The 20723-nt window shown below is 35.0% G+C and overlaps 1 protein-coding gene across 1 annotated transcript in view; it reads right to left on the reverse strand.

The window, feature by feature from the left end:
* Positions 1–20723, reverse strand: part of CNTN3 (contactin 3) — a 201341-nt gene that overhangs the window by 41643 nt on the left and 138975 nt on the right. Inside the window, exons 9-10 of the mRNA XM_063114016.1 lie at positions 15690–15817; positions 12772–12947 (exon numbers count right to left, since the gene is read on the reverse strand). Coding sequence (XP_062970086.1) covers positions 12772–12947; positions 15690–15817 — 304 coding nt within the window. The remainder of the gene's footprint in view (positions 1–12771; positions 12948–15689; positions 15818–20723) is intronic.

A 20723-nucleotide genomic window follows, 5' to 3' on the forward strand; every position in this document is an offset into this window, starting at 1 on the left:
TTTGATATCAAACGTGGGTATCAATAAACTATTTTCCTGGAAATGAGCATGATCTAAAATTTTAAAATCAGCATAAGAAAAAAAGTTTATAAAATCAGAGTGTTTTCTGTAATAATAATTTTAAAAAGTCAACCCACCTAAAATTCCTGATCTCTGAGTCTAAAATTTTAAATCACCCAAATGAACCACTTGTTCACTTTCTTGTTCATGTTCAGATGGATTAAATGGTATAATTACATATTATGCTTTGCAAAAGAGAATGATTTTCTTTCTGAAATTGGAGCATAAAATCTCAGCCATCATGAAAAATTATGATGCAATAACATGCTAAGTAACCCAGTGAAAAAATGAGTCAGTTACCCTGACTTCTGGTTTCTGGTTGGCATGTAAGGAACTTAGAAGTAGTCACTCTCTTCTAACAACAAGAAAGAAGTTGAACACACTGAAAAATCAACAACTCTTCTTAAATCTGGCAGAGAAGTAAGGTCACAGGCAAACTGCTCCCCCCAAATCGGAGAGACAGATAGGTGCATACAGAGAATCACAACTTGAAGTAGAAATCTCCCCAGGAACCAGCACCAGGGCAGGCAAATCTGAACTGTAATTGAGGAATGGCTGGAGGCCCAGTGTAAACACCTCTGAAAGTTAAAACTCCAGGGAAGCCCAGACATAGTGAAACCCCAACACTTTTTCACTTTTTAAAATTTTATGTCCAGGAGCTCAACTAGATCCTCACAGTGAATATCAGAAAAATTCCTTCAGGCAGGGGGACATTTGGAAAAGGAACCATTTTGAAAAATGCAGAGCATTGTGTTCTTCTTAAAAAAGGTCTGCCCTCCGGAGAAACTATTTAGCCAGAGCCTAACTTGGAGGGGTTTTATCAGAGCCTAATCTCACTGGGGAAGGGAAATACCCAATTCCAGGCCCCTCCAGCCATCCTGTCCTACATAGGGGATGTGGGGGGAGAGGGACTAAGAAGCACTGCTGAAGTTCAGGGGCACAGGCCTACTAAAAGGACTGCAGAATACTTCCCTTCCCCCACACCCTACCATTACATTACTAAAGGCCTATTTACTGCAGTCCCTTTTCAACAAAAAATTACAAGGCATACTAAGAGGTGAAGAAAATACAGTTTGAAGTGATTGAACAAGCATCAGAACCGAGTCAGATATGGCAGAAATGTTGCAATTATCAGACCAGGAATTTAAAAAAAAACTATGATTAATTGCTAAGGGCTTTAAGGGGAAAAAACATGTAAGAAGAGATGGATAATGCAAGAAGAGAGACAGAAACTGTAAGATTCAAAAAGAAATTCTAGAGATCAAAAACACTGTAAGAGATATAAAAGAATGCCTTTGACAAGGTCATTAATAGACTGGTCATTGTCTGAGGAAAGAATCTCTTAGTTTGAGGATATGAAAATAGAACCTTAAGAAGCTGAATAGCAAAGAGAAAAAAGACTGAAAAAGATAATGCAGAATATCTAAGAACTGTGGGGCAACTACAAAAAGTATAACATACATGTAATGAAAATATCAGAAGGAGCATAAAAAGAGAAAGGAACAGGAGCAATATTGGAAGCAATAAAGACAGAATTTTCCCCAAACTAGTGTCAGACACCAAATAATAGATCCAGGAAGCACAGAGAACACCAAGAAGGATAAATGCCAAAAACAAAAACCAACCAAACAAAAAGAATGTCTAGGCATATCACATTCAAACTTCAGAAAAATCAAAGATAAAGAAAAACTCTTATAAGAAGCGAGAAGAATAAAACACCTTACCTAAAGAGAGGCAAAGATAAGAATTACATCTGACTTCTCTTCAATGCAAGCAATAAGAAAATGGACAGAAGAATTTAAAGTGTTGAGAGAGGAAAAAAACTCTCTAACCTAGAATTCTGTACCTTATAAAATTATCCTTCAAAAGTGAGGAAGAAATACTTTTTCAGACAAACAAAAATTGAAAAAATTCATTGTCAGTGTATCTGCCTTCCAATAAATATTAAAAGTTCTTCAGAGAGAAGGAAAATTATATAGGTCAGAAAACAGAATCTACATAAAGAAAAGAAAACTATAGGAGAATAAATAAGCTAAGGTAAAAATTAAAACTTTTATTTTCTTATTCTTAATAGAGATAACATATAACACTTTGTTCCAAAAAAAAAAAAAAAAAAAAAGAATTTACTCCCCCTGCACCTTTAGAGGGTAAAAATACCACTTTAAAAAATTAATAATAATAGCAGTAAAATGTTTTAGATTATGTATGCTTATGTATATATGTATATAAATACATATACCTGTATATGTAGGTGTGTGTATATACACATACACACATATATATGCTTAAATATGCTCATGTACAAGTAAGGAATGACAGCAATGATTCAAGGGATAGAAGAGAGGAATTAAGAATATTTTGTTATCATAAGCAACTTACACTACCTGTGAAGTGGAACTGAAAGCAAATGAGAAGCATGTTGAAAGCAGACCTGGATTAGTTTTAAATGTGTATTGCAAACTCTAGGGCAACCACTGAAAAAAGTAAAAAAAGAAGTATAACTGATATGTGTCTTAGTCCGTTCAGGCTATGAAAACAAAATACCATAAACTGGGTAACTTATAAACAACAGAAATTTATTTCTTACAATTTCTCACAATTCTGGAAGGTAGAAAGTCCATGATCAAGGCACCAACAGATTCAGTGTCTTATGAGAGTCTGCTTTCTTGTCTATAGACAGCACTTACTCTCTGTAGCCTCACATGGTGAAAGGAGCTAAAAGTCTCTTTTGGGTCTCTTTATAACTCCCGAATGCCATTACCCTGGGAGTTAGGATTTCAACATGTTAATTCTGAGAGGCCTGAATATTCAGACCATAGCAATATGTCAAAAAATGAGAGAAAATAGAATCATATAAAATACACAATTAAAACCACAAAAGTCAGAAAAAGTGCAGAAGACAAAATAGGAACAAAGAACAAAAGCAACAAAAAGAAAGCAGAAAAAAATATGTTAGAAATTAATCCAACTATATCAAAAATCCCTTTGAACATCAGTGATCTAAATGCATTAACTAAAAGACAGAGATTGTTAGAGTGGATAAAAAAAAAAAAAGAACCAACTATATATGTCTACAAAAATCCCATGTTAAATATAAAGACACATATAGATTAAAAGTAAAGGGATGGTGAAAGATATACCATGATTGCACTAATCAATAGAAAAGAGTAGCTATATTAATTTCAGGTAGACTCAACCTCAGACCAAGAAAAGTTATGAGGACTAAAGAGGTGCATTACATAATGATAAAGGGGTCAGTACTCCAAGAAGACATAATAATCCTTAATATGTATGTGCCTAACAAGAGCATCAAAATATGTAAGGAAAAAAACTGATAGAAGTTTAAGGTGAAATAGATGAATCCACTGTTATATTCAGACTTCAACACCCCTATATCAGAAATGGACAGATTCAATATGCAGAAAATCAATAAGAACTTAGTAGAACTCAACAGCACCATCAATCAATTGGATATAATGAACATTACAAAGTACTTCATTCAACAACAGCAAGTTATGCATTTTTCTCAAGCTCACGTGGAATGTTCTCCAAGAAAGACCACATTCTGGGCCATAAAACACATATTAACAAATTTAAAAGTATCAAAATCATACATCTGTTCTCAAAGCACAATAGAATTAAACTAGAAACCAATAACAAAAAGACAGCAGAAAATCTCCAAGTACTTATATGCTTCTAAGTAACACATGGGTCAAAGAAGAAATCTTAAAGGAAATTTAAATATTTTGAACTAAATGAAAATGAAAATACAGCATATTAAAATTTGTAGGATTCAGTGAAATTAGTGCTTAGGGGGAATTTATAGCACTGAGTGCATATATTAGAAAAGAGAGCTCCAAAGTCAATAATGTAAGCTTTGACTTTAGAAAACTAGGGAAAAAAAAGAGCAAATTAGATCCAAAGTAAGCAGAATAAAAGAAATAAGTATTAGAACAAAAGTCAATGAAATTTAAAAAAGAAAATCAATAAAGAAAAATCAACAAAAGCTGTTTTTTTTGAAAATATCAATAAAATTAGTAAGCCACTAGCCAGGATAACTAAGAAAAAAAGAGAGAAGACACAAATTATTAATATCAGAAATGAAAGAGAGGACATAATTACAGAGCCTAAGGACATTAAAACCATAATAATAAAAAATTATGAACAACTCTATGCCTACAAATTTGGAAAACCAAATCAAATGGACCAACTCCTCGAAAGACACACACCTGGTAAAACTCGTACAAGAAGACATAGACTATCTGAACAGGCTAATATCTATTAAAAAATTAAATCAATAATTAATAACCTTCCAACAGAAAGCACCAAGCCCAGATAAGTTTCATTGTGAATTCTACCAGACATTTAAGGAAAAAATGATACCAATTTTCTACACTCTCTCCCAGGAGATAGCAAAAGAGAGAATACTTACTAACTCATTTTACAAGGCCAGCATTAACTTAATACCAAAACCAGACAAAGACATTTTGAGAAAAGAAAACTACACACCAATATCTCTCACAATTATAGACATAAAAATTTTCAACAAAATATAGCAAATCAAATCCAATAATATATAAAAAGAATTATATACCATGACCAAGTGGGATTTATCCAATGTATACAAGGCTGGTTTAACATTCAAAAATCAGTTAATGTAATTCATCATATCAACAGGCTAAAGAAGAAAAATCACACGATCATATCAATAGACACAGAGAAAGCATTTGACAAAATCCAGCACCCACTCAAGATAAAACTTCTCAGCAAACTAGAAATAAAAACTTCCTCAACTTGATAAAGAACATCTACAAAAAGTCTACAGTGAGCACCATACTTGATGAGAAACTCAAAGCTTTCCTGATAAGATCAGGAAGAAGGCAACAACTGCCCCTCTCATCACTGTTTTTTCAACATTGTACTGGAAGTCCTAGCTAATGTAATAAGACAAGAAAAAGACATAAAAGGTATAGAGACTGGGAAGGAAGAACTAAAACTGTCTTGGTTCACAGATGACATGACTGTCTATAAAGAAAATCTGAAAGAATCAACAAAATAATTCCTAGAACTAATAAGTGATATGGAATACAAGGTTAATGTGCAAAAGTCAACCACTTTCCTATACACCAGCAATGAACAAATGGAATTTAGAATTACAAACACATTACTGTTTACATTAGAACCTCCAAAAATGAAATACTCAGGTGTAAGTCTAAGAAAATATGTACAAGATCTGTATATGGAAAACTACAAAACTCTGATAAAGGAATCAAGGACTATGTTCATGGATAGAAATACTCAATACTGTCAAGATGTCAGTTCTTCCCAACTTTATCTATAGATTCAACACAACGCCAGTCAAAATCCCAGAACATTATTTTGTGGATACCAACAAACTGATCCTAGAATTTATAAAGAAAAGCAAAAGAATGACCAATATTGAAGGAAAAGAATGATGTCAAAGGACTGACACCACCCAACTCCAAAATTTACTATAAAGCTGCAGTAACCAAGACAGTGTGGTATTGCTGAAATAACAGACAAACAGATCAATGGAACAGAAAAGAGAGCATTTCCCCCAAAGTTTCTTTCCTGGAGGCATATCCTCTCTTAACACCCCATACTTTTCTTTTGTAACCTTTGTAAATTTAAGTTTAAATTTTGGTAATTTATATTTCCCCAGAAATTGTCCATCTAAGTGGATTTTTATATACATGACATGAGCATGGAATCCTCTACGGTTTTGCATTTCTTTCTTATCTGTTATAGTCTCTTGCTCCTGTCTAATTACAACCTTTTCTTTCTTTATTCTTCATTGATAGAGTCCATTGTTTATCTATTGCTTTTTGACATTATATCTATTCTATTTGTTCTTCCATCCCCTTTCTGTACATTTGTTTTGTTATTTTTATTATCTAAATTTTGCAAGAATGTGAAAAGAGTGAAAATAAATAAATATTTCTATTTGTAGGGTAAATTTTTCTTATGTATCTGTTAATTCAACTAAATATAATATCAAAATTATTTTTTTCTAATTTTTGGCAAATTGGTGGTTGAAATAAGAGTTTTCAAAGTCTACACAATAATTTGTTTCTCGTTTTTTCATTGCTTTTAATCTGACATATTTTAATAATATATGATTTGGAGTATTATAGTTCATGATTATTATTCTTCGATATTATATTCTCATGGTGGAGAGGAATGTTTTCAAAGTGAATTTATCCTTTTTGCTCTTAAGGTTTACCTTGAATTATTCTTTGTTTGAAATTAACATTTGTGACCCTTTTTCTTTTTGTTGCATTTGCTTTATAAATATTTACACATCTTTTCGTTCTCTTTTAGCCTCGGCTTTTGTTGTAACTCCACTTATTTTTGTTTTAGTACAACAAGTCACATATTGCTTAGTTTGACTCCTTCCAATCTTCTTGTAAATCTAAATCAATCTTACAGCCACTGGGTATGGATATGGACCATTCATCTTAATAAATATTGTACTTGATAAACACAACCCTGTGATACCAATCACACTTTAAGCAGAAATTGAGTCTATGTATGCCTGGTTGAGAAAATGATGAGTTAGGGAAATAACAAACCATGCTGGGTTGGGGAAATAACTAACCATACTGATTTGTTAGTTTTTAGGGAAATAACTAACCATACTGGTTTGTGCACTCCCCTTTTTCCAGATGGAATTGGGGGACCCTTTTTTCCTTTTTAATACATATTTATGGGGTACAGAGTTCATTATCAGTATTTGTGTATAGTGTGTGATGATCAAATCAATATAGTTAGCATGCTCATCATTACAAATCATAATTACTTTTTGTGTCCCTTACCCAATTACCCGTTATCCCCCTCCCCCTCTCCCTTTCCTACCTCTAGTAACTGCAGGTCTATTCTCTCCTTCTGAAAGTTCAAAGTTTTATTACGGTTTTCCTTTCTTTGTTTCTTAGCACCCACTTATGAATGAGGACATATGGTATTTCTCTTTCTGTGTCTGGCTTATTTCTCTTAATATAATTTTCTCCCAGCTCATCCATGGTGCTGTGAATGGCAGAATTTTATTCTTTTTTATGGCTGAATAGTATCCCATTGTGTATATATACCACATTTCCCTTATATAGTCATCCATCAATGGACATTTAGGTTGGTTCCGTATCTTGGCTATTGTAAATAGAGCTGCAATGAACATGGTAGGGCAGATATCCCTTTGACATGATGATTTCCATTCCTTTGGGTATATAACCAGCAGTGGGATTGCTGGATCATACAGTAGTTCTACCTGTAGTTGTTAGAGAACCTCCATGCTGGTTTCCGTAATGGTTGTACTAATTTAGAGTCCCACCAACAGTGTAGAAGAGTTTCCTTTTCTCCATATCCTTGCCAGCATTTGTTATTCCCAGTCTTTATGATAACAGCCAGTCTAGCTGGAGTAAAATGAGATAACAAAGTGGTTTTGATTTGCATTTCCCTGATAATTAGTGATGTTGAATATGTTTTCATGTACCTGTTGGCCATTTGTATGTCTTCCTTTGAAAAATATCTACTCAGCTCCTTTGCCCATTTTTTAAAATTGGATTATTTGTTTTATCACTGTGAAGTTTGAGTTCCTTATATATTGGAGATATTATTCCCTTGTCAGATGTATGGTTTGTAAATATTTTCTCTGTTCAGTAGATTGTCTTTTCACTCTGTTGATTGTTTCCTTTTCTGGGCAGAAGCTTTAGAGTTTGATATGATCCCATTTTTTATTCTTTTTTTTGTTGCTTGTGCTTTTGGGGTCTTATTTATAAAGTCTTTGCCCAGTCCTACTTCCTGAAGTGTTCCCTCATGTTTTTTTCTAGGAGTTTTATAGACTCAGGTCTTTTACTTAAGTTGTTTATCGTTTTTGAGTTGATTTTGGTATATGGCAAGAGGGATGGGTCTAATTTCATTCTTGTACATGTGGATGTGCAGTTTTCCCAACACCATTTACTAAAGAGGCTGTATTTTCCCCAACTTGTGTCCTTGGTGCATTTGTCAAAGATCAATTGGCTGTAATTCCTAGGTTGACTTTTGGATTCTCTATTTGGGAACCCTTGTCTCTTTACCCCCAAATAGTAGCATGGGAGGAATCATGCTTCAAGGAAGTATGTTCGAGATGAATAGCAATAATTCCTCTGGTCTGATCCCCACTTCCATGGGCTTATTCCTGGGTACATTCTCTTAATAATCCTTCCAAGTCAACTGATGCTTTGAATTTGGAAAAGATACAAAATTTACTAAAAAATTAAATTTATAAGATAGTCCGTGGGGGAGGTGTTTAAAAACTCAAGAGTATCACCATGAATAGTTTGTAGAATGAGTGCTTTGCCTCCGGTCTGTATTTAAAATCAACATGTAATCTTTTACATAGTTTTGTATTGTGAAAGAAGTGCTGTTGTCAAACTTTTAAGCCTCTATCCAAATAATTCTACTAAATAAATTAAGTCCAAGTGACCACATCATATTATAACACACTAAAGATCACTTTAAAGGATATTCTTTTCTACCACCAAGAGCTGGAAAATACATCCAGTCTCAAGCTCATGAGTAGAGTAGCTGCTGCAACTAGAGTGAGATTTTGGCCTGTGGCAAATAAATCATATTGAAGTGAGCCAGTTAAATGAATAGCAGATTGGTTGTCGCTACTAATGTTCTTATTGCTTCCAGTGGCTTTTATCCAGACACATTCTAATTCATCATAGATCTAATTCCACACAATGTTTGTAAAGCTGTATGTACAGCTTGGTTTTAGACATTCTTCATTTCTAAAGCACCTGCACCATATCAGGTTTACCAAAGCATATGTACTTAAACATCCTTACAATGTACAGTGAACTCCTAGTACGTTTATGTTCAAAAGTTTCTATCTACAGTGAGCCCCTATTATTTAATGGAACTAAGACGAAAAATTTGCTTATTAGGCAAGTCAAGTTATCCTTGAATGTCCCTATAACCATATCTAAATTGCCACACCCTATGTCTTTAGAGACCATTCAACAATGTTCTTTTGTTTCTCTTGAACTTTGGGCTATTATCGCCTTTTCCTATTAGGGAAAGTTAAGGTCTATTTAAAGTAGGGAAAGAAAGTAGGTATACTGGGATAAGTAATGAAATCTCTCTTTCTCTTTTTTTTGGCTAAGTCCATGGAGTAGCATTTTCTTGGTTAAATATTGGTATGACAGAATGCTACCATATACATATTTCTGGGCCTTTGTCTCTTCTTATAATTGTACACATGAGGGTGCTTCAAAATGTTCACAGAAACATAGTATTAAAAGATAATTGAATCTTTCTATGAACTTTTCAAAGTACTCTCATATGAAATAAAAGTGTATACATGTGAGTGTATATATTCTTACCTACAAACATACAATTATACAAGAAGATATCTAGACATAGGCAAAAAGCAGAGGAAACAGTGTTCAAGGAAGAGATCTTGTGGTGGGAGGGAACATGGCCAATACTAAAAACTGATGTGAAAAAAGATCTAAAAATAAGGAACAGTAAGTTATGTGACTCACTCACCCATGGGCATCATCTAGTCACCTAGAATGCTTGAGTATCTGAACATAAATCCCCCGCTTCTCTAATCACACCACACTGTGCCTTTAACTGAGATTTTCTTGTCAAACAGTGCACTTAAGTGGGAGTCTTTTACTGCTGATTTAATGATATGACTTCGATTTGTCCCATGGGCACAGGTTGAAGCATGTCTTTGGACCCATACCTGTCCCTTTGGGGTATGCCATTTTTTTAAAAAATAAACACTTGGTTTAATAAGCTTTTCAGATGTATAATTCTGACTGTGCAGATACCTGTGGCTGGGATCATCAGGCTCCTTTAACATGATGTTCAAGTCTATAAAATACATCTAGTGTAAATTACTGGATTTTTCCCAAAGTGTGTGTGTTTTAAAACAAATGAATGAATACTGAATACCTAGTATAGTCTCAATGACAACTGGCTGAATAAATTCAAAGTTATGATTTAGATTTTCCATAATCTAAATGACCCTCCCCCTTTTAAAACATGTCTCTTACTATCCACCTTTCTAGGCAACTTTCCCACTTACCAGCCTTCTCACTCACATTTCCTGCTTGTGAAAACAGGGGATATATCTGTGAACATACTAGGATAAAATACAAACAAACTATCTAGGTATTAATTTGTATGCTGCAATGAATGCACAATCAGAGGACAAGAGCTGTTATATTCCCTTCTCATGCAACAGAAAACCGATTTACTTAATTGCCTGTGCTTAAGGGTAATATCATCTCATAAGGCTTACCATTTTATACTGATGGGAGAATATTAAGTTACTAATGGCACAAGTCAATAAAAAAATTCATAGGCCATGAACTAACAAGTTAGAGAAAGAACAGCATTGGCAAGTGATAGCATTAATTTATGAAATTTCATGTTTCAGATATCTGACTCTTATACAGAGATGACTTTATGCCTTCTGTAGAATGTCAGTTCTATGTAAATCAGGACAGTTAAATTACATTACAAACTCAAATGTTCTTAACTTCAAGCTCCTCTTACAGAAGGCGGCAATCTAGCTCAGTCTTAGTGTTTCTTTGCTACTGTTTGATGTATATTACAATCAAACCACTTTAGTTTTTCGGTCTTTCAATACACGTTTATTTGGCATTAGCTGAGGTGGAAAGCACTGTATTGGCTAAAATATTATCAACAGTTTACAATCCAGCTGATAAATCAATCACAAACATAGTTATCTATACTATATGGCAAAGGTAACTAATGTTCATATTGAATTCTTTATCTAAGAATTAAAGTTAGGGAAAAAGCTGGATTAGAGGACAAGCCTTTTCCAGATTGGAGAAGGGGTCTTTCTGAAAGTAACATTTTAGGCTTTTATCTTCCCCATGGCTTATGCCCAAGGAAGGGAAAATTATAAGAGATCTTGAGTATGGAGTAGAGAACTGGCTGAGAATACTGACATACGCTTTTTTCTGTTGTGATAGTAGAAATTAATGACAATTTTTTAAATGGGCATTTAAAGCAATAGTAAAAGAAATGCTAACTAGTTGTATAATTGATAAGATTTTCAAAAGCCTTGAATCAGAACAATTAGAAAACTAGTACTCCTAAAACTGCATAAAACAGATGATAGAACACATAATTGGTACTGAAATTGTACTTAATTGTGGCTAGGTAGCTAAACGTCTCAATTTTCTTTTTTCTTTAAAAAATTTTTCTTTTTTCCATTAGTTTCCTAGGGCTGCTATAACAAAGTACTACAAACTGGGTGGCTTAAAACAACTGAAATTTATCCTCTCACAGTTCTCAAAGCTGAAAGTCTGAAAATAAGGTGTTGACAGCATCATGCTCCCCCCGAAATCTCTAGGGGAGGATGTTTCCTTGCCTCTTCTGGCTTCAGGTAGCTGCAGGTACTCCTTGGCTAGTGATAGCACAATTGCCATCTCTGCTCCCATTGTCATATGGCCATCTGTCTCCTGTGTCTGTGTCTTTACATGACGTTTGCCTCTCTGTGTGTCTGTGTCCAAATTGCCTTCTTTTTAAAAGGATGCCCATTATAGTGGATTAGGGCCCACTCTACTCTAGTATGAGCTCATCTTAACTTAACTAATTACTTCTGCAATAAACATGTTTTTAAATAAAGTCACATTCTGAGGTCCTGGGCATTAGTATTTGAACATATCCTTGTGGGCCACAATTCAGCTTATAGCACCATCGTTTTAAGTTGCATACAATCCTAATACACTGATGTACTTATGTATACATATACATACATTTAGTAAGCAGACTTTGCCAAATGAATACAGTTGAGTTGACCATCACATGGTTGTCTGCTTTAGTGATGCCTACATGTTAAATCCACACAGACAAAAAACCGGACTTGACTCTCCGCCACTGACACTGTAACCAAACAGGATGAAGCTCCTCTTGAGTCAACGCAAACAGGCCTGCAGGAGAGGCTGGCCTTGCCATTCTGGTTTCATAGTTGTGCTATGAGGCTTACTGTTAGTCTGGGTGGCTCACCAGCAAGGAGCCACACCTTAACCAATCTCCTCCAAGTGCCACCTCTTCTTTGAAATCTGTAATTCTTTCTAATGTGGAACTGTCACAAGTAAGGAGACAAAATGAAATGGAACATGAGAAAGCATTTGTGACATGGGGACATACAGATCTGGGTTTGAAGTTCCACCACTAACTAGCTGCATAATCCTCGGCAAGTTAATAAACTTTTCATATCCTCAGTTTGGGCACCCATAAAATCAAGTCTTATCGTTAATATCCAGAGCAATAGAGAGGATTAATTGGGATGAAGCACTTGGATGAGACACTTAGCGAATGTAACTTCCCTCCCTCTTCATCATAAATTTGTTATGTTGAAAACAGACACTTGTATAAGAGAACTTTCCTTTCCATGGGATACTAACAACAAAATTGTCATGAATAATAACATTTAATATAAATACAACAGACATCAATTTTAGTTAAAATTATAGGTGAAAGTAAGTGTGACCATTTTCAGGTAATTACAAAAATACATTTAGACCAAAACAGAATTGAGGACCAAGTTTCACTCATTTAAAAAACATTTCTAGACCATCACCTATATATGCCAGATGTCTTTTAGAGGCAATGCATCAGAGACATGAGTAATGTAAAAAGTATGAAGAAAGTGTCACAACTTACCCCGCCGACTTTCTCAAAGTGAGATCCATCTTTCTTAAAATCTGTGAGGGCCCCATTGAAATACCAGGTAAACATGATGTCTAAAAGGGGGTCGTGTTGCACCTGGCAGGGCAAAATGACACTTTCGCCAACCGATACATCCATGTTAGATGGCGCCAAAATTATCCTTGTTGGTTCTATAGGGAAATCATTTTTGAGTAAAACTTTAGCATTTTATTATGATGAAAGCAATTTGCACAGGCACATTGTTCATCTAAGTTACAGTGTATATGTTTGCATATGCATATGTATATACACATATCTATATAATTAAGACTTTAATACTAAAATAGACATTTTGATGCAGAGCTACAATATATTTCACTGGATCCACATGTTATTGTTAAAGGAATTAGGATGTCTGAGTTTATTAGATATATAAGATTAAAAATCAAAATAATCTGTAAACAAGAGTTGTAATACTACTAACGAAAGCATTTTTAATTTAGTTTTATTGTTTTGTAAAATATAGGGGTAGAAGTAGAAACTACTGTGTTTTCACCAACTTTGAATGACTACCAAATGTATTCAAAATTTAAATACTGTAGATTCAAACATTTAATAACAGCATGAATTTGAAAGACTATACCAACGATGCTTAAGTAGATACAATGAGAGGGTACTATGCTAAAATGTTAGGTAATGTCTGTTTTTCCCCAATGCAAATGTCCACACACGCACATTTCCAAGTCCCTTTCATCACCACAGACCTTCTATCTGTCATGAATTAAACTTCTCTTGAAACTACTTTCCCACTGCTACTCCCCATTTCTTTGTACCATATTGGAGCAAAGTCTTCAAAAGAGTCATTTATATATATTGCCTGCAATTACTCTATTAAATTCTCTTTCTAACCTAATCTAGTCAGGCTGTGGTTCTGCCAACTCTCTGGCCCTCATTAAGGTCATCAGTAACCACCCTGCTGCGATATCCAATAATAAAATTTTGGTCTCATGTCACTTGATGTCTCAGCTGCACCTGCTACACTGGATCATTGTCCTCTCGGTACACATTCTTCACTCGGTTCCTGGGACACCACGTTCTCTCAGTTTTCTGCTATGATGGTCCCTGTTTTTATGGTTCTTCTTCTTTTCCTAAATCTCTTAATGTGAAATGTCTCAAGCTCCGTCCTTTTTTTTTTTTTTTTCTTTCTTCAATTCCCTGTCTTCACTCACTCTCTTGGTGATTTCATCTTGTTTCTTGTCTTCAGGTACTCACCTATATGCTAACAACTCCAATATGTATATCTTCGTCCTCCATCTCTCTCCCCAAATCCAGATTGATATATCCAGCTACCTGCATTTCATCTCCACTTGAGTGTTGTTCACCATTACTTCATTTAGGGCACATGGTTGGTAAGATTAAATTCTTAACACTTTTGATTTCAGGCACAGCGAGATGCCATGCTTTGGACAATGAAATGTGAGTAAGAGTTATGTGTGTCACTGACAGGCAGAAGTCTGGAAGAACCAAGGGGTATTTGATGTGTCTTCTTTCCCCTTCCATGGGCAATATTCCAGATAGTGGAGTCATTGGAATCTTTTATTCCTGAATGAGGACAACAAGGCTGACTCACTGTAGACTTGCAGAGTGAGCAAAGAGCAAACCTATGCTATTTTAATCTGCTGAGATCTGGGCAAAGCCATGATCTGCTTTACAGAGACAGAGCCCAATAAGCATTTCATACTCAACATGCCCAAACTGAACTCCTGATCTTCTTCCTCCCCAGAGCTGTCCAGCCTATTCCATCTCAATTGTTCTGTCATTCTCTCTCTTGTTTACCAAACACCCTGCAGCCATCCTTGTCTCCTTTCTTTCTCTTAGACCTCATATCCAATTTGTCAGGAAATCTTGTTGACTCTACATGCAGAATATATGAAGAATCTGATCCCATCCCATCAACTTCTCTGCTGCCATCCTCATTTGGGTCATTATTACTTCCTGCCTGGTTTATAGCAATGATCTCATGAGACTCCTCCTGCCTCTAGCCTTAGTCCTCATGGTCTTTCCTCAACACAGCAGCTACAATAATCCCTTAAAAATGTCTTTTACGTCATGTCATTCCTCTGCTCAAAATCTTGAACTGGCTCCATTTTTCAATCCAACTGATAGCTAAAGTTTTAACAAGGTCTACAAATTGCCTGAATAAAGGTCCCCAAGAACTCTTCTAGTTAACACCCTCATCTTCATGAATTTTTTGTCCAGATCTCTTCTTCTTAATGAGGTCTATTCTGATCATCCTGCTTCATGCTCTGACTTAGCTCCCCCATCCACTTCTCTTTACTTTCTTAATCATTTGTATTTTCTTTCATCTAATAATTTCTTTGTTTCTTATTCCTACTGTTTATTTTCTTTCTACCTCTTGTAGAATGTAAGATTCTTGAGGGCAGTATCTTTGTCAGTGTGTTCACTGATATAACCTAAGCACCTGGCACACAGTAAGTGTTCAATTTTTTTCTTGAATGAATAAATAAATATATCTACAACTTCAAGCAATTCTTATTGATATTAGGGATTATTTCATAGACTTGAACATCTTCAGAAAATATCAATTATAATGAAAAAGAGAAAGCACACCTGAAAAATCTGACATAATAGAAAAGCATCAATGATCATCAGCATGTGCTATTTATAATTCCATTGCCCATCATCCCAGCACAGAAGCTAATTTCTTCCTCATGCACATTGTGCAGTGCTAAAGAAATTATTAGCAATTGATCCCTTGAATTTTACCTGTTAAAAATAACACAAGTGCAAACATAGGTTCTACCTTATAGTGCACCGCATATTGTGAAAACCATATGGTCAGTATCTTTGACCATAATAACATACCATGCCGTGTATCCCTATGTAAAGTGATCTTTAAGAAATGCACCTACCTGTAACAACCAAGTGTGTTGTACCATTTGCTTTCCCAAACTGGTTTTCTGCTGTGCAGGTGTAAGCTCCAGCATCAGCTTTAGTTACGTTGGCTATTTTGAGTCCTCCATCTTTTAAAAAAGAAATTCTGAAGGAAATACAAATTAGATAAATAAATGTATAATAGCTATTTGTCCAAATAAATAGCAATTTTTTTTTTTTTTTTTTTTTTTTTTTACAGAACATGTTGCTTTAAGCTAGTATTTTTAAGGTATGAAAAATCAACTTTTCACTCTTTGGGAATAAAGAAAATTAAAAGAAAATTTACACACAAACACACAAACACACACAGTTGAGTGAGAAATGGTGCCCAACCAATTCTAACTTTGCATGATATTTTATACACCATTACTTAACAACACTACTTAACATCACACCTAACTGTGGGGATGCCTTTATCAAGTGTGAAATGTTTTCCAAAAATACATGTTGTAGTAGTTATCCATGGGTTAGCCTTATCAGTTTGGAGAAAATAAAAAGTAGGCATGATAGTATTTTCCTTAAATTTGAAACAGTATATGTGAAATAAGAAATCTGCTTGTCTTCCATTATGAACTGAGAGAGTCACATTCAACCCAATAAAAATACAAATTTTGCAAAAGAATATTTACACAGCCACTTGTGAGCTAGTGCAAAGAATCTGGGCAACTCAAATAAACATTACTTGAGAATTTCTGAGCATACACTTAAAGTACTTAAAGCTTTAATATGTAACTAATTAATTAAGGGAATATAAACGAGTGCCTTACATGTGCTTGACACTCTTGAGAGTCCCTGGGATTACAGTGTGAGCATGATGGAAAGTCTCTACCTTCATGGCAATAATATTCTAGTGAGTAGCACAGACAATAAATAATAAATAATTGAAACGATATACTGTCCCCCCAAAATATATACAAGCAAATGTTAAAAAAAGAATTTTTTAAAAAATTAAATAAGTAAATATGAAAAGGTCTGATTTTTGAGAAGTACTTAGAAGACAGGGTGATGTAACACAAAGCAAGTGCTTTATGAAGTGTTTTCAGGATATGGGGCTTCAAAAAAGCCTCTTGGGAGAGGTGTTATTTTAACTAAGAAAGAAGAACGAAACAGGGTTAAACTGACATTAATCTGATCCAGTGTCTTTATTGCCCACCTTGTCTACGCATAATTATATTCCCTCTCTTTGAATTCCTAAAATCATTACTATCCATACCATGCATTTAACACTTAGAATGACTGAAGCTTTTACCGCTCCTTATCTTTGATATGTTGTTGTATCTATGCAAATGAATGGTAAACTTCTTAAAAGGGTTGGCCACCCCAGTGTCAGCATGGCATTATATATGTAAACTGTGAACAATAAAGCCTCCAACTTTTGGGCCATTCAGCAGAGAAGACAGGGAAGATGCTGAAGACATTAGACTAGAGTGGAGGATCTCAACTCAGTCTCTAAATATTATGCTTGTTGCAACATTTTTAGATGTGTGTCAAAAATGTCATTATTAGTATGATTTATGTATTAAAAATGTACACAACACAGATTTTATGATATATATATATTCCTTTAATAGTCTGCTGTTCATTTTCACTTGCAATCTAGTTACACAGAAAGTTGTGGTCAGATTGGAGCTAGCACACAGGGACCTGCTCATGATCCTGCATACAGCTATCTATGAATGTTTGTTGCTCACATGATTTTTTAAAAAACTATGTAAAGGTATATTTAAAACAATGGGTTTGAGAACAATGGCCTAGAAAGCTCATCAAGGAACACATAGAAGTGTATTTCAATTTAAGAACTGCACTGAATGGTTAAAAATTCCAAGAACTTTTCTAGAAATCTGTTAAAAAAAAAAAAAAAAAGGTGCTATATGTAATTCTCTCATGGGATTCTGACCATTTCATTAGCCATGAAATACAAGCTCTTCACTTTCTAGAAGAGATAATCAAAGAACTTAAAAAAAAATCTCTTTATACTGTAGCCTATCAGAGAACAAAGATTTTCTTAATGACTATGCAGTAATAATTGAAAGAGGAATCCCAGCAGAGAAAGAAAAATGAATGACGACTGAGGAAATGGAGACTAGAAGTTTTGAATAACTGGAGAGAAAACGTCAAGAGCTGTACATCTCATGGCGTAATCCTGCTCTACTCACTCCACCTGCTCAGCACTTGCTTGGACCCCCTCTGGCATCACACTGCCTGTAGGATAAGGACTATATCCTAAGCCTGAACAATCTCCTCGCATCAGGATCCTGCCTAACTTCAGAGGCCTCGTGAATTTGATCCCTTGCTTGCTATTCTCCAGTCACACAGCCTTCTTTTAATTGCTTTTTTGCTTCTTTCTGCTTCAGGGTCTTTATAAAAACTGCTCTCTACCTGGCTGACCTGTACTCATCCTTCAGACTTCAGTCACTTCCCTACACCCATGAGTTGGATTAGGTCTTCCTGTATATGATCAAAACATGCTTTTCCTCTCTTTATAGCACCTAGCAAGTGGTCAGTTATATACCTGTGTGCTCATTTGACAAATATTTTTCTCCTCTAGTAGACTGTGAATTATCTGGAGGCAAGGATAGTGTCTGGATTACTTTCCACTAAATTTGCAGAGCCTTGAACAATGCCTACCACAAACAGACACTCAATAACACTTGTTAAATGAAGAAATGACTGGATGCCTTTAGAGAGTCACTGTAGAAGAGGTGAGGTTAGTGAAGCCAAATTGAAAGGCACTGAGGACTTATGAGTAACAGGGAAATAGATTCTGAAAGTGTGCAGACTATGACATGTATATACACACACACACATATACACATATTTATATATGTTATTTGTATATATATATACACACATATACATATATATATGAACATACAGACAGTCATGTACTACATAAGGACATTTCAGTCAATGACAGACCACATATATGACAGTGATCCCATAAGATTATAGTGCCATATTTTTACTATATTTTTTCTATGCTATCTAAGCACAGATACACAAATATTTACCATGTTTAGATACATAAATATTTACCATGGTGCTACAGTGGCCTACAGTATTCAGTACAGTAACATGCTGTACAAGTTTGTGGCCTAGGAGCCATAGGCTATACTACAGAGCCCAGGTGTGTAGTAGCAGGCTATTCTATCTAGGTTTGTGTAAGTACACTCTATGATGTTCGCACAATGATGAAATCACCTGAAGCATTTCTCAGAATGTATCCCCATCATTAAGCAATGCAGGACTGTGTGTGTGTGTTTGTGTGTGTGTGTGTGTGTATGTCATAGTCTGAGGCAAAGATAAGGCAGTAGAAGACTGGATAAGTGAATTTAGAAATGACTTCACTAGGATAAGAGAAAGTATTTGTGCTATTCTGGAAGCAGTCAGTAGAGAGGGAGACACTGAAGATAACAGAAAGGAGGGAATGGAGACGGAAGAAAAGAAAGTGAGAGAGAAAACTGGTAGACAAAAGTCTTAGAGGAAGAAAGAGGGAGTATAATCAAGGACAATGCTCCCAACCCATTTTGATTGCTAATCCCATCAGTAGATGTTTCTGGCCATGACACCCAAAGAGAATCGTACTTGATCCACAGCATTGCTCAATAAATTTTACCTACCACTTTTATTAAAACAAAAGTGCAGATTTGCCAGAGATTTTTAATATATAAAGACAAGTAGCTGGCAAATGATATCAGAAAGCCATGAAGACATTTAAATAATAAGGCAAACTCACCTACACTGAGTTATAAGGTCGAGATAGAGTTGGAAGCCCCAGGAAGTTGGAAATCTACCACTTCTGACACGAGTAACCTTAAAACAAGGTAATAATGCCTCTCATTGACTGACCAAAAATTAAGAGCTTCTAATTTGGGTACCGTGAAACAGAAATAGGTAATTTCAGATATCTTCTCATCCTGTGAATTAGTATAACAGCTAACCTTCCACTACAAATATGGGACTCCGGTGTTCTTCAGAATACTGGAAGAATTGGAAATTCTTTGGTGTATGAGGTTTAGTAACTTTAAACAAGCAAATCTATGTTCACGACCATATTGAAATGAGGAACAGTTTCCAAGTCAAGGTCTAACACCTTAGAAATCACACAAAGGCTCCAAAACAAACATACTGACTCTCAAAGAATGCAAACTATGTGTATACTGTAAAATTTTAAGCTAATTGGATATTTCCTTTCTAAACTGCTTCTTCCAGTAAGTTCTAAGAGGCCCACAGGGCATTTTGCACAACATAAAAATAAACAATATTCAGTAAATGGATGGAGTAAGTGTTTCTCAACAGAAAACCTTCAATAACCCATGCCTCCCTACAGAGATTCAAAGTGAAAATTTTTATACCACTTCACTATAAATGAAATTGCTTCCTAAGCTTTCTGGAAACAGGTTTTTCTGCAATGGGTAGAGCTGCAAATGTAGATAACAATGAGATCACTAGCCTTGGCACAAAAGGTAAACTGAAGATTTATGAGATTAACATTCAGAAATGTGGTACTCCAGTTTCCTCTGATAAATATGCAATTTAAAGCACTGTGGCATTTTAACTCCTTGATCAGTTTTATAAAATACCTTTATATGTTCCTTTTTATTGATCTTTTTTTTTTTTGTAGTAAGAGGTTAATTATTTCACTTAACTTTGTGCAGTCTATGGTTAGTTTGGGATAAGTAAATGTAATTGCTCTAAGCTGCTGTAATGGTCCATTCTGTAATTCAGTGATGGCATTAAATTTATGACTGTTACAAAACCCTGTTTGCTCAGAAAGTATACTGTTGTCTAGGCAACATTGACCTGTGATTTATGATGATATTTAAGCATCCATAATAACACAGTATGTTTTAGAATACGAAAAGTGTGAGGTATTATGCATGCAAAGCAGGATTTCTGAAAGTATTGTTTTTCCCCTGCCTGTGTTCTGAATATTACGGCAATTTATTCAACTTAAATTTTAAAAAACACACTGCAACTCTATGTTTCCTCTGGAAGCACATCTCAGTGGA

Source organism: Cynocephalus volans, chromosome 11 (genome assembly GCF_027409185.1).
Source record: "Cynocephalus volans isolate mCynVol1 chromosome 11, mCynVol1.pri, whole genome shotgun sequence".
Classification (NCBI taxonomy): domain Eukaryota; kingdom Metazoa; phylum Chordata; class Mammalia; order Dermoptera; family Cynocephalidae; genus Cynocephalus; species Cynocephalus volans.